This window comes from Salmo trutta, unplaced genomic scaffold (genome assembly GCF_901001165.1).
Source record: "Salmo trutta unplaced genomic scaffold, fSalTru1.1, whole genome shotgun sequence".
NCBI lineage: Eukaryota > Metazoa > Chordata > Actinopteri > Salmoniformes > Salmonidae > Salmo > Salmo trutta.
The window spans coordinates 37,393-52,438 of record NW_021822908.1 but is presented as its reverse complement, the minus strand read 5'-3'; the positions used below and the strand labels follow the sequence as shown (position 1 = coordinate 52,438).

The window sequence follows — 15,046 nt, the reverse complement described above, 5'->3', positions numbered from 1 at the left end:
TTAAAAATGTACTTTATGTTGAAATTGAAAAAATTCTACTTGGCTTGTTCTGGTCCAGGCTGTGGAGCTTCCAGATTTGCCGTTTTTACTTTTATCATTTCGTCTTATGCACACGTCTGAGAGGTAGTTTTTTTTTCTCTCTTCCTGCGGAAAGAGACGGATACTGAAGACGGGACTGAGGATAGAACACGAGCTCTGTACTTTGCAGAACTTTTTTTTTTTTTGGTCACTTCATCAACAACCTGAATAATTGTACAAAATGCAATGTGTATCTCTTAAACGAGTCTCTTGAGAATATACAAATATATATTTCCATAATGCCTGTACAAAGCTGCTGCAGCTGACAAGTCATTGTTGGAACTGGACTCACTCTGCAGAACGATAACCTACGTACGATGAAAGACAGACGGACGGGGTGTTCAGTTTTTTGATTTTTGTTTTGTCTTTTATTTTGTAACATTCATATGTATTGTGATGACATGCTGATGAACCTGCTTGTCTATCTGCAGGGACTGACTGTCATTTTCCCATCCCAGAGCCATCCCAGTTGGTCTCCAGGACCTAGGTCTCTGGTCTGGACTTGTTTTCCTCTGTTTATGACCTGTTCAAACAGTGCACAGCAAAAGCAGGGAAGTCGTTATTTTCAATGGAAGCCTGGCAGCAGTAGCAATGGGGCATTTCTAGGTGAAGTCTCACCCACGAAAAGTAGGTCCAGTCATCTGGTCACTACTGTAGATGGTCAAATAAGTTGCTACTCTGCCACCACAAGGCATAATACTCTTTTGCAGCTGTATGTTTGAATGGGCCATTTAGGCTGCTAACTACTGATAGACAGTGGGTAGGGGGAGGCAGGAGTGGGTTTGGATTAGGGGAAGGGGTGGGAAAGGGACTAGTTTATTGCTAATGAACAAAACCTTAGGGGGGGGGGGTGTACAGTCATGAACTATCCGCCTAGACGGGCCGAGCCACTTTAAAGAATTACAATTTCTTTGTCTTGTATCGGAAAACCATACAAGCTTATGTTACTTGCAAGATTTTTACTTGCTGGAGAAAAGTTGTTTTAAATAAGAGAATAGAGAGAAATAGCAACAGACTGCGTTTTGGCCTCCAATGTTTATATCTTTTTTATAAATTTTTGATTGAATTCTTCTCTTTAAGGTGGCTCACTGATACTTTCAACTCTTGTGCATATTAAACACGAGAATGAGTTGAAATTCATTGACATTGTGCCTTTTTTGTTTTTCATTTCTACGAAACAAACAAGTTTTTTTCTCAGATGTATTATGAAAAAAAACAAAATGCTAGAAGCTGTTGGCGCATCTGAAATTGGTGTGTGTGATGTCTCCCTAATTACTGGAGTCTGCCACGGGATTAGTCAATGCTGCTCTCTGCTGTAGTAATTGTTCTACTCCTATTTTATTGGCTGAGCCATAGAGATCCTATTAATAATATTCTATTTCCTAATTCTATGGGCTGATCATTGTAACCCATTATGACATATCCACCCATACCTACATTCACCACAAACAAACCCATCAATGCCACATTCTGCTAACCAATAAGGGGATTATGATATCACTTCCTCCCATCTCGCCCTCAGGACATAGTCTCTGTATTACTGATCCTAACCAAAATAAACTTCCTGTTAGCCGTTGGATCCTCACTGCTGCAAGTGTTCTGATTTGTACACTAAAATCAAGGCATGTGTGTCTGGGGGGGGGAAAGGGGAGAGAGAATGTGTCGTATTAAGGGACAAAGTGACTGTATGCTCACGTATGTGATTGAGTTGCTGTCCATGGTACCTAGAGAAATATACCTGACGTAAAATGCCAATCAATAATCATAGGCTTTACTGAAAGTACGACTAAAGGTTTTATGTTAAAGTCATTGTATGTCACCAGTCCCTTCAGACTGGCAGTGTCAATACGTAAATCAGCAGTAACCATTGATCCAACTTCCAGGGAGAAACTAACCAGCAGGGTTGAGTTAGACCACATTGTGGTGTAGAGGGGTACTGCATCTTCTGTCAATAATAAAAATTAGTGGCACTCAAGTGACATTGCTGTGAGATGAGTTTAATGTATAATTGTCACAATGAGCATAAGAAAGGGTGGATAATCCCAATGGCTTTTTGTCCTTTTGATAAGTAGCTATTTCATTCCAATCTTCTCTGAAAACAATTCTCAAGTCCCATTTGAACGGTTTCCTTTAGAGTGAATGTCACAACTGGTTCTATATTAAAATAACCTACTGGCCTGATACATTGAGGCATGGAGCTAGTTATAGTCATAGGAACACAGTATGCTTATGAAAAGCTTCACATCCTCATATTGGTTGTGTGCCTACCCTTTTAGTTCTGTGTGTGTGTGTGTGTGTGTGTGTATGAGTATGAAAGGGCAAGAGGATACTTAGTCAATTGCACAACTGAAATGTCTTTCGCATTTAACCCAAACCGTATGGGCACCCATACCTTGTCTATTGATCTGTTTGCATTGTGTATTTGTGAATGTGTTTCATATCCGTGTGTGTGTTACCCCTCAGCAGTCTGAGTGTGGCCAGTGAGCCCAGGGCATCTGCACCTCCCAGTCTGTCCCAGGACTGCTCCTGTCCATCCATCACTTCCTGGAGCCCCATGGCCTTGGCGAGGTCCAACACCAAGGGAGACCAACACCAAGGGAGACCCCCCGCACCCTCTCGTCCCCAAGCACTCTCCCCAATGCCTCCCCCAGTCTACTCCAACACCAGGGCATTGCAGCCCTCCATGTGGTCTTTCCACAGGGCTTGCATATCCCCCTATGTCCCACACGGTAAGCTCCGGGCCAGAGTCCAGCTCCAACGAGCAAACATTGAAGCCCATGATGGGGGGTCAACCTTCTGAAGACAGTGGAGGGGTGGACTTCATTGCCCCGTCCAGGCCACTAGAACCACTTTGGATGTATGCATGTGAGACAGTCTGCACAGGGTCAGGCCCACAACAGACAGGATATTGAGGTTTTTATGAAGGATGGAGGTTTCTGCAGATCTCTGATGGTTGGAGTCAATCCAAGCTTTTCCCTTAATAGTGAAGCAGATCGGTTAAGGATCCAAGGCCTTGAAATGTATTCAGTTTTCAGCAAGGTCCTGATTCCTCTTCGTAGTGTTGGTTTGTGACCCAGTTGCTTGCCATTACACCTCTGTGCTGAAAAGGATGGTCCTACAAGCATAGCTGAATGCCACTGAACAGTCAACCAAATAAGGAGATAACATCTACTTATTTTCATGTGTTTGCATGCAGCTTTCTTAACCAGCTCTATCTCCCTTGGACTGAGCTACCCAGCTGACTGGGATTTCAATCACTGGGAATGGTAACCATGGCAGTAGCTTCACCTGGTTATACCTGTGGCACCAGCTGAAGTGCGACTAAATAATTCAATGAGTTGATAAGTTGTTTGTGTGGTTAGTTTTTATTTCAGAGCTACAAAAAAAATGGAAGATGGATGGGACAACATGAGGAGTGAAACGTGCTTGTTTAATCAAACAAATAGACAGAAGGGCAGAGTCAAGATTAAATTCACCTCTGCTCTGACGTAGATTAGAGCAAACAAAAGAAAATAATCACCCACTGAATCACCTGATAACCCCCATGATTAACTGAGAGTAAAACTGGATCAGGAGAGCGATCAAGCTTCTTGCAAAACCTGAAATAAAAGGATTATGTTGAGAAATGCAAATATTTAGCATATGTTTTGGGGGTGGTTATTTTATGGTCAGACAGCCATCTAGTGACCTTTGTCCTATTTATTTAAGGTATATTGACGAAATACATCTCTCCGCCCCAACAATGGGAGTCATTGTCCACGATCTAGCTCCCTCCTGTCTTTTCTTTAGGTTGGTGGATAATCCTTTTTTGAATTCTCCATGAGGGTTGTTGGTGTCAACCGCTTGTATTCAATTGAGAGATGCTATGCTACTAGCCTCATGTCATGAATATGCATAGCTATCTCGAGACTGATAAAGGTGTTTTTTCTAAAAGTTGCAGTAATGTCACGTGTCTTACTTCTATCAGCGCACTCGTAACAACTGGGCGAAACAATGCCATCTGCTGGAGGGAGACAGATTTCCCATCGAGTTGGGCCTCTGTTGTTTGAATGTTGATCACGTGACGTATTGGCTCTCACTTCCGGACACACCAACATCAACAACCGAGGGAGCAGCTAACATTATCGGAGAGGAGGTGGTACTGGCGGCAGGAGAAAGCCTTTCAGTGACCGGGAGGCTAGCTACCCGTCCATTGGTAATAGCACCAAACTAACGCATCTCATAGGTAGGCTTGGTGGTGTTACGCTTTTAAACATACTTTTATTTTTATCTATTTTGTTTTCCTCCCCGGAAAAGTTGTCATTATTGACTATGGAACGCTCTTATAGGTCAGTGAATGCACGTTGTTGTCAGCTGGCATACTCGTTTACTAGCAGTAGCTAGCTTAGCTACAACTAGAATGTTTTGATGGCTTGCTTTCTAGATAACGTATCTAGCCAGGTCCACAGTAATTTAAGGCGAGTGTGGCACTGTGAAATCTCTGATCACTGTATAGGTAACTTTAGATGGCTAACTAATCAGCTAAAGTTGTTTAGCTAGCTAGTTCCACTAGCTACTAATTTCATCAATAGACTCAAGAAAATGTGAATGCGTTTTCGGGTTGTAGCATTAACATTATTTACTCTCCTTTCTGATATACTAAACTGGCTAGTTGACAGTTTTGCTTGTGTAGAGTCAGAAAATTGGCTCTAGTCTTGATCTTTTTCGATTGACATGTTTGTGTGGTAATCCCTAGGGGTGAGATCAAGGGTCTGCAATCGATCCTAAAGCAAAGCTCTAACTGAGCAACTATTCCCAGCCTAGCTGCCTACTTTAAAACAGTATCAACTTATTTATTTTTTTACCTATGTCTCAGCTCACTGGAGATAGAACCCACCACATGTAAGGTCAGTGTTTCCAAATCTGTTCCTCGGATTGCGCATATTTATTCCACCCCAACACTAACACACCAGATTCATATAGTGCTTGGCAATTACTGGGGTTTGTGCTGGGACAGAATAAAAATGTGAAACTCTGCAGTTCGTGGGGAACAGATTAAATTATAATCTGGAAACGTTTAGAGATTATAGGCCAGGACAATGATCTGTTCTCTCTGTTCTGTCTGCTCAATTTCACCAACTCAAAACACTAATGGAAATGAAAGGTGGTCTGAGGTTGCAGAGTATCTGAGTTATACAGTATGTGTGTGTGTGTGTGACTGTTTGTGCCCACATGTGCTCTGATTATTGTGAATGCGTGTGTGTTTGATCTCTGACTTTGAGTTGTGTGTTCTCTGGTGGTTGTGTAAGCTCTCGGTCTGTCTGTGTGTTCTCTCGATGTCTCTTGTCTAATATTTAGTGTGAAAAGCAGGGATAGCATCACCCACCAAGACCACGCACCTGCTCCTCCCTGTAGCCGGGGACACACCCCTCCAACGTTGCAACGGAGATCAAGGCGCACTATGGTGGATGTGACAAAATGGCCGCTGTTTAGCCTGATGGAAGGCGAGGAGCTCTCGTCCATACGACAGGCCTGCGTGTTTGGAACCTCCGCCAACGAGGTCATCTACATCACCCACAATGATGACGTAAGTGGTCAGATGATTGGTGTAGTCAGTGTGTTTTATCTGGAGTGACCCCTAGGTCTCTCTTCTGGAATACACATGCACTCTGCACAGCACATGCTGACTGGTGTCTGCTTGTTTCAAACAGTGACCCATCTCTCTCTCTCTTCCTTAGGTGTTTGTGTTTGGGCTGAACTGCAGTAACTGCCTGGGAACAGGGGATAGCCAAAGCACCATCCTACCTAAGAAGCTGGACTTTCTGAGTGGGAGGAAAGTGGTCAGCCTCAGCTATGGCAGCGGACCCCACATCCTCCTGGCCACTGAGGGTACTACAGCACATAACAGGGATACAACGTTCAAGAGGATGACACAGAACGTTGGACATAGAAATGTCTTCAATAGAGCTGACATGATTCCCTAATCCCTATCCATGATGTCTGTTCAAAGTATTTCTACCACTATTTGGGGTTTCTAACTCACCGATTCCTCCATTGTGTGTCAGAGGGCGAGCTGTTTGCCTGGGGTCACAATGGCTACAGTCAGCTGGGGAACGGGACCACCAACCAGGGGGTCGCTCCTGTGCTGGTGTCTGCCAGCCTGCTCAACAAGAGGGTGACGGAAGTGGCCTGTGGTTCACATCACTCCCTGGCCCTGACCAACACTGGAGAGGTGAGAGAAGGAAGGATGGAGAGGCAAAGTGAGGGGTAGTGGGAGGTAGGTGGCTTGTGACTCCTCACCCCATGATCCCTATTAATGCTGGAGAGGTTAAAAGATGAAAGGAGAGAGGTGTGTGTGTGTGTGTGTGTGTGTGTGTGTAGGGGGGGGGGGGGGTCTGTGGGGTTCTGCTTATATTGAAAATAACACTTGTGTCTGTCAGAAACATCTGAGGGGCTGGCCAACAACATTCCACAGACCATGGATTGAGAAACACTGCTCTAAGCCCCCTTACCACCGTGCCCTAGTTTAAACCAACTTACTGTGACCCGGTAAATCTAAGCTCTGTTATAAAGGCCCTATTGTTACCCTCTGTTCTTTCACTGAATCAGCTTTATGTCACTGGTCCAGTGACTGTCACCACTCTAGAATGAACCTCTTGTATTATCAGGGAAGTGGGCTGGACTTGTATTGCTGTTAGATGTTCTATAGTGTTTTGCACTATATTATTAAACCTGAAGAAAATCAAGTTATTCAGTGAAATGTGATTGTCTGACCTCCCTGTCCAGGTGTATGCTTGGGGCTACAATAACTGTGGCCAGGTGGGGTCAGGGTCCACGGCCAACCAGCCCACCCCCAGGAGAGTGTCCAACTGTCTGCAGAACAAGGTGGTCGTCAGCATCACCTGTGGTCAAACCTCCTCTCTGGCTGTGGTCGAGAATGGAGAGGTGAGTGACCAGTTTGAACGTGGGTTTGATATTAAATATGTGTTGTATTCAATCAGCAGGTGTACTTTAACTTAGTAGGTTCACAAGTATGCAGCAACTTTGCAGGACACCTAAGAGAGTATGTTTGTGCGTTTGTTTCTCTCAGGTGTACGGCTGGGGCTATAACGGAAACGGCCAACTGGGGCTAGGCAACAACGGGAATCAGCTGACACCTTGTCGCCTGGTGGGCCTGCAGGGTCTCTGTGTGCTACAGGTGAGCGCACGCACACACACACACACACACTACCTCCACTAACATGAACCCCTCTCTTCCCGTTCAGATAGTGTCTGGCTATGCCCACTCCTTGGCCCTAACGGACGAGGGGCTGCTGTATGCCTGGGGGACAAACACCTATGGCCAGCTGGGCACAGGCAACAAGAGCAACCAACTCAGCCCAGTCCAGATCATGGCTGAGAAGGAGAGGTGAGAAATGTGTATATACACAGGCAGACACAGTACACATCATGGCTGAGAAAGAGATGAGGCATTCTCTGAATACAGATGTCCTCCCTCCCCAGCAGGATTGTAGAGATTGCAGCATGCCACTCCACACACACCTCAGCAGCTAAGACTCAGAGTGGCCAGGTGTACATGTGGGGCCAGTGTAGGGGTCAGTCCATCGTCTTGCCCTTCCTCACACACTTCTCCTGCACTGATGACGTTTTTGCTTGCTTCGCCACGCCCTCCGTCATGTGGAGGCTGCTCTCTATGGGTAAGGGTGTGTGACTGAGTACGTCCTCTCCTTTTGGCAGAGCGTGATGACTTTCATTGTGATTGTGTTCTCTCCAGAGCATGATGACTTCCTGACAGTGTCCCAGTCTTTAAAGAAGGAGTTTGACAGCCCAGAGACGGCCGACCTCAAGTTCAGCGTGGATGGCAAATACATCCATGTGCACAAGGCTGTGCTCAAGATCAGGTCAGGCAGGTTGCTCACTGGGCTCTAACACAGCAAGATCAAATTACCCAGCTATCAATAAATGCTTTCCAAATCTAAATACCTTTTTGGATTATTGGGAAAGTTTGAAGTTGAATGGTGTATTATTGAGTCAAGTTGTTTTACCAGACCCAAGTTTATCTTTCCTAGTGAATGAGTAAATGTGGCATTATGAAAATAATATTAAAGAACACTGGTTTTACATTAGTGCTTTTCAAAGACACTTAAAGAGAGAGTTCAGGATTTTGGTATGAAGCCCCTTATCTACTTCCTCAGTCAGGTGAACTTGTGGATAATATTTCTATGTATTTGCGTCCAGTATGAGGGAAGTTAGAGGTAGAATCGTGTGCCAATGCTAACTAACTTGGCACAAAGACTCAAAGTGTTTGGGTACAGCTAGCATGCTTAAATGGTATCCACAAGTTCGTGTAGATAACAGGCCTCATTGCCAAAATCCTGAACTATCTCTTTAAATTGAGGATATTTAGTGACGCTAACAGCTGTCCTCTCTACCCCTCTGCACTGCTAGGTGTGAGCACTTCAGGTCCATGTTCCAGTCCCATTGGAATGAAGACATGAAGGAGGTGATAGAGATCGACCAGTTCACCTACCCCGTCTACCGCTCCTTCCTAGAGTTCCTCTACACAGACAACATAGACCTGCCCCCAGAGGATGCTATTGGTCAGTCCCCCACCTAGCCATGCCTTACTGACAAGGCAATCCATCAATAGGGGCGGGTTAAAGGCTGTGACAGTGCTCCCAGTCAAGCTCATATTGGGGTGTACCTCATCTGTAGACCAAGGCTCATTGATTTATAAAAGTCCAGAAACAACGCAGATTCAATATACACATAACTAAGCAAACAATGTATGCAAACATCCCAAGCCAACAGTGATCCAGACTGTCTATGGTTGTTAGGTCTGCTGGACCTGGCCACATCCTACTGTGAGAACCGCCTGAAGCGTCTCTGTCAGCACATCATCAAGAGAGGCATCACCATAGAGAACGCCTTCTCTCTGCTCGCTGCTGCCGTGCGCTACGACGCAGAGGTCAGTCCCGCTTCCACACCTAGCAACAGGTAACCCTTCACCCAATCTTAACCTTTAGGCGGATTAACACACCTGACCCTGTACCAGTGGCTAGGAGCAACTTCTACCAAGTCTACTCTACCAGGGTTGTGTTCATTGGGGCACACCATAGCAAAGGAGAACTAAAGCGAGCGTTTGTTATTGGACAAGTGCTAACTTCATATTTCCTGTTTAACCATGTGGCGTATCTAGGACCTGGAGGAGTTCTGCTTTAAGTTCTGTGTGAACCACCTGACGGAGGTGACCCAGACTGCAGCCTTCTGGCAGATCGAAGGCAACCTTCTCAAAGAGTTCATCTGCCGAGCCAGCCGCTGTGGAGCCTTCAAGAACTGACCGCTGAACCGGCTCATCTGTCTCCATCACAGGGAGCTACGCTAGGCTAACCACGCTCTGGTCTGCCGTCTGATACGAGCCACCAGGCTGTTCCGTTAGCTGTAGCGTCTGCCAGTGGTTGTCTGTTTACTGCACATGAGATGGGTGGCAAAGGATGTTAAGCAGTTACCCTAACCCCTGTATAAGGGGTGTTACAGAACTGTTCAGTTAGTAGATATTTATATCATCTCCCTCTGCGGGTTGGTAGTTACATCTTGCAGCTTTGAGGACAGAATTCTTTGCAAGTATTTTGTTTCCCTTTTTTCCTTCCAATCATATGTGTGGATTGAGTTCTTGACGAGTGAGGAGCACGTTTGCACTTTCTGATATGGTGCAGTGGGTTCTGGGAAAGCCTGTGTGAGATTGATATATGTAACTTGTCACTACTGACAGATGGCGGTCTTCAGTGTTCCAATTGAACAGTGGGTCTCAGGTTATTAGTCTAGGGATTGATTCAATCAGATCTGCTTTAGCCAACATCTGCGTAGGGGTTGTTTTTGGGGTGTCGGAGGTGGAACTGCGCTAGAGCTGTCAGATCCACAAGTGGTTCCCGGCCTTATACCTAAAGCGGACATTGCCATTGGCTGCACGGAGTCACATTAACAGAAATCCCATGTTACCTTGTTTACAAGTTTGATCACTGGAATGTGAGATGTAATCTACACCTTGATTAGGACTATAGAAATCCTCATTATTTTATGATTTTTAAATTTGACTGCCCACCTTCTTGTTCTGAACTTCTAACATGACTGGGACAGGTGTGGCTTCGTGACAATGATCAAGAGCAGCTGCTCACCGATCTAATGTCTCCAACACAGTTCAACCTCCAACACAATAAAAATTTTCCATTTGTGAAATCACATCATTCCTTAAAAGAGCAACAAAAAAACCTGTGCATGGGGTCAATGTAAACTCCATGAGAGAGTTCTTGGAGAACATTGTCTGTGGAGCACATTGGGTTGGCTGGGCTTTTAAATGCAATATTTTCAGCCTATATTGAAAGATGTTACAGATGACTTCAGACGTTTAAGGTATTGTTACTTTTCAGTAATGTTTGGACTATATCTCAGCTGTACAGAACTATTATACAGAAATGATAATCACCTATTTTTTATGTTCATTAAAGACAACTTGTAGATATTTAGTTACACACACTGAGTGTGAGAAAGCTGGGTGAAGGCTGCTTTGTTGTGAGGAGCTGCTGAGATTCCAGTTGAGTTTATATGATTCCAACTGTCAGTAATTCATTTCTATGGAGTGGAGTGCCAGTTAACTTTCCTCAATATGACCAATACAAATGACCAGCTCAATGGAGTTGTCCTTATTGGATCCTGTTCTGAGGGCAGCACACAGTTGATCTGTTGGATAAAAGCTCTGTGGGCAGAGCCGAAAGTGTCAGATCAGTGGGTGGAGTATAAGTGAGAGTCAAAGAAAAGGGTGGTAGGCTGGAGGTGGGTGTAAGACTGGTTGCAAAACACAAGGGCTCGATTCAATCCCACCTCCGAAGTTCAGCTCTATAGCGGTAATTTTCGACTGAGCCGACATATGCAGCGTTTACCGTGTATGCAGTCTCCGTTACCACAGAAACATTGTGATGCATTGTGCATTTTTTACATGGTTGGCATATTGGAGATAATATAAGACAAGTACTGGAAACAGAACACTGAAAAATAAGGCCTGGTATTCATAGCTGACTTTGAATAGGCTTTTGATAAAGTTGACTGGAGTTTATAAATAAATGCCTGAAATATTTAAATTTGAGAATCTGTTATAAAATGGGTTAAAATTAAGTATAGTAACATTAGATGTAAAATAGCAAATAATGGCTACTCAAAGTTTTAAACTGTCAAGAGAAGTAAAACGAGGTTGTCCACTATCGGCATATCTATTTATTATTGCCATCAAAATATTCACTATTTAAATCAGATCCAACAATAATATCAAAGGTTTTAGAAATCCAGGACTTAAAAATAAAAGGTGCCATTGTACCCTGACGACTCATGTTCTTTTAAATCAACAATAAGGATCCCTGCACAACCTCATAGGCGATCTAGATCATTTTCCTAACCTCTCTGGATTAAAACCAAATTATGATACGTGTACTATATTACGTATTGGATCACAAAATACAACTTGCGTTACCGTGTAGCTTACCAATAAAATGGTCTGACGGTGATGTGGACATACTCGGTATACATTTCCCAAAAGAAAGAAATTAACTCACTCCAATTTTAATAGGAAGTTGGCAAAAAGATATTGCTACCCTGATTAACTCTTTAGTCATATCACAGTTTACATATTTGCTTATGGTCTTGCGTACACCTTTATAAAACCTAGTTTTATAAATTACATGAGCAAAAATATTCAATTTTATTTGGAACGGCAAGCCAGACAAAATTAAACGGGCCTATTTATATAATGAATTTGAATTCGGAGGGCAGAAATGATTACATATTAAAGCGTTAGACCTCACTAAAGGCGTCAGTCATACAAAAGTTATTACATTCCGAACTGGTTCTCTAGCAGATTAGTAAGAATGTCTCACCCCGTGTTCAAGAATGGCCTTCTTCCCTTTATTCAGATTACAACGTCTCACTTTCGGTTATTTGAAAATTATTTCACATATAAAACACACTGTTACAAACAGACATAATACACATTGACCAGGTAAATACTCTTAACAGTCTAAAAAGATAATTGATTCCTCATCTACCATAGTCCAGCACAATTTTCCTATGTATTGTGTCAATGTATATATTGAAAGGTTTCTGGTTTGCTCAGATAAATTATTCAATTTCTTTATTGCATGGCAGCATGACTACAACAGAAGAACCATATCTCCACCTTAAAACCTGCAGCCTCCTAATGTGACTTGCTGATGCATGTCCACAGAACAGTAGGGGAAGAAGGGAAAAGTAAGGAGCTTGTCTGCTGGCCATGCATTTGACCAAAATTGTGATTAAAAAACTATATATACACACACACCAGTTTCATTTAAGGACCAAAAAATTGACAGCTGTGCCATATCGATTACAAAATAGTTGAAAACTTTTTTTTTTTCATGAACCCATATGCAAAACACCGGATTCAAAACTTTGAATTTTTCAATTTAAATTACACAAAATTCTTGCGACCAATTGAATGTTTTAGATCTATGGGGGAATACAACCTCCCCAGCTCTGCAGATTTTGTTCCAAAAAGACAGAATCATTAGACCATTTGTTTTGGTACTGTCCATATGTAGCTTGTTTTTGGTCACAGGTCCATGAATGGTTGAAGTGCAACATTTACCTGGAGCTAACTCTGCAGATAGCACTACTGGGTGATTTGAAAAGTCATCGTCAATACTTTTGGCAAAAATGTATCTTTAATTTACAATCTGTAGAAACTATGTGAATAGAAAGATTCAGAACTTTTGTGAAGCATCACAGCACAATTGAAAAATATGGCAAATGTAAATACAAAATGGATGGCGTTAAGAGATAGATGGGAGGGGTTGAGTGGAGCTGAAGGGTGTGATTAAAAACAAGATAACTAATGTAAAATGTATATATACTGCTCAAAAAAATTAAGGGAACACTTAAACAACACATCCTAGATCTGAATGAAATAAATAATCTTATTAAATACTTTTTTCTTTACAGAGTTGAATGTGCTGACAACAAAATCACAAACATAATCAATGGAAATCCAATTTATCAACCCATGGAGGTCTGGATTTGGAGTCACACTCAAAATTAAAGTGGAAAACCACACTACAGGCTGATCCAACTTTGGTGTAATGTCCTTAAAACAAGTCAAAATGAGGCTCAGTAGTGTGTGTGGCCTCCACGTGCCTGTATGACCTCCCTACAATGCCTGGGCATGCTCCTGATGAGGTGGCGGATGGTCTCCTGAGGGATCTCCTCCCAGACCTGGACTAAAGCATCTGCCAACTCCTGGACAGTCTGTGGTGCAACGTGGCGTTGGTGGATGGAGCGAGACATGATGTCCCAGATGTGCTCAATTGGATTCAGGTCTGGGCCAGTCCATAGCATCAATGCCTTCCTCTTGCAGGAACTGCTGACACACTCCAGCCACATGAGGTCTAGCATTGTCTTGCATTAGGAGGAACCCAGGGCCAACCGCACCAGCATATGGCCTCACAAGAGGTCTGAGGATCTCATCTCGGTACCTAATGGCAGTCAGGCTACCTCTGGCGAGCACATGGAGGGCTGTGCGGCCCCCCAAAGAAATGCCACCCCACACCATGACTGACCCACCGCCAAACCGTTCATGCTGGAGGATGTTGCAGGCAGCAGAACGTTCTCCATGGCATCTCCAGACTCTGTCACGTGCTCAGTGTGAACCTGCTTTCATCTGTGAAGAGCACAGGGCGCCAGTGGCGAATTTGCCAATCTTGGTGTTCTCTGGCAAATGCCAAACGTCCTGCACGGTGTTGGGCTGTAAGCACAAACCCCACCTGTGGATGTCGAGGCCCTCATACCACCCTCATGGAGTCTGTTTCTGACCGTTTGAGCAGACACATGCACATTTGTGGCCTGCTGGAGGTCATTTTGCAGGGCTCTGGCAGTGCTTCTCCTGCTCCTCCTTGCACAAAGGCGGAGGTAGCGGTCCTGCTGCTGGGTTGTTGCCCTCCTACGGCCTCCTCCACGTCTCCTGATGTACTGGCCTGTCTCCTGGTAGTTCCTCCATGCTCTGGACACTACGCTGACAGACACAGCAAACCTTCTTGCCACAGCTCGCATTGATGTGCCATCCTGGATGACCTGCACTACCTGAGCCACTTGTGTGGGTTGTAGACTCCGTCTCATGCTACCACTAGAGTGAAAGCACCGCCAGCATTCAAAAGTGACCAAAACATCAGCCAGGAAGCATAGGAACTGAGAAGTGGTCTGTGGTCCCCACCTGCAGAAGCACTCCTTTATTGGGGGTGTCTTGCTAATTGCCTATAATTTCCACCTGTTGTCTATTCCATTTGCACAACAGCATGTGACATTTATTGTCAATCAGTGTTGCTTCCTAAGTGGACAGTTTGATTTCACAGAAGTGTGATTGACTTGGAGTTACATTGTGTTGTTTAAGTGGTCCCTTTATTTTTTTGAGCAGTGTAGTTTCAGAACTTTTGTAAAACAGCAGTTGTCTTCCCTGTGGCTCAGTGGGTGAGCATGGTGTGTGCAACGCCAGGGTTGTGGGTTCGATTCCCACAGTGGGCCAGTACAAAAAAAAAAAAAAAATGTATGCATTCACTACTGTAAGTCGCTCTGGATAAGAGCGTCTGCTAAATGTCAAAAATGTACAAAAAAAATGTTAAAAATATATGGCAAAATAGAAATCAAACTGGATGTGTATCAGAGATAGATGGGAGGGGTTGATGGTAGCTGAAGGATGGGATTAAAGAAAATATTTTACGGACACTATGTATAAGTTGGAAGTAGAAGCCTAAGTGTTGTTCATTACTTTACTCCAATTAGGAGAGAGGTGGTAAAGGTTAGGGGAAAATATCTAGTTTTATTTATTAAGTACCAGTCAAAAGACACCTACTCATTCCAGGGTTTTATCTTTATTTTTACTATTTTCAAACATTGTAGAATAGTGAAGACATGAAAA

General features: G+C 43.8%; 1 protein-coding gene across 4 annotated transcripts; it reads left to right on the top strand.

Moving 5' to 3' along the window:
* Positions 1-4,149: 4,149 nt before the first annotated feature.
* Positions 4,150-11,188, top strand: LOC115186321 (RCC1 and BTB domain-containing protein 1-like). Of its 4 annotated transcripts, none has more exons than XM_029746001.1 (12): positions 4,150-4,406; positions 5,416-5,644; positions 5,796-5,946; positions 6,123-6,289; positions 6,844-7,002; positions 7,148-7,255; positions 7,323-7,465; positions 7,561-7,754; positions 7,832-7,958; positions 8,506-8,657; positions 8,895-9,025; positions 9,257-11,188. In XM_029746001.1, exons 1-12 carry the CDS (start codon positions 4,390-4,392, stop codon positions 9,395-9,397), a joined length of 1,719 nt encoding a protein of 572 aa, XP_029601861.1. In that variant the 5' UTR covers positions 4,150-4,389; the 3' UTR covers positions 9,398-11,188. The 4 variants fall into 4 exon arrangements, with proteins under 4 accessions (XP_029601861.1, XP_029601864.1, XP_029601862.1 ...); XM_029746004.1 differs by having other exon boundaries at positions 4,151-4,273; positions 9,257-9,397; XM_029746002.1 differs by having other exon boundaries at positions 4,151-4,406; positions 7,564-7,754; positions 9,257-9,397.
* The last annotated feature ends 3,858 nt before the right edge of the window (positions 11,189-15,046 follow it).

Coding starts and splice junctions, on each gene's coding strand:
- LOC115186321 (XM_029746001.1), top strand. Junction 6,290..6,843: donor CCCTGACCAACACTGGAGAG/GTGAGAGAAGGA, acceptor CTCCCTGTCCAG/GTGTATGCTTGGGGCTACAA. Junction 7,466..7,560: donor ATCATGGCTGAGAAGGAGAG/GTGAGAAATGTG, acceptor CTCCCTCCCCAG/CAGGATTGTAGAGATTGCAG.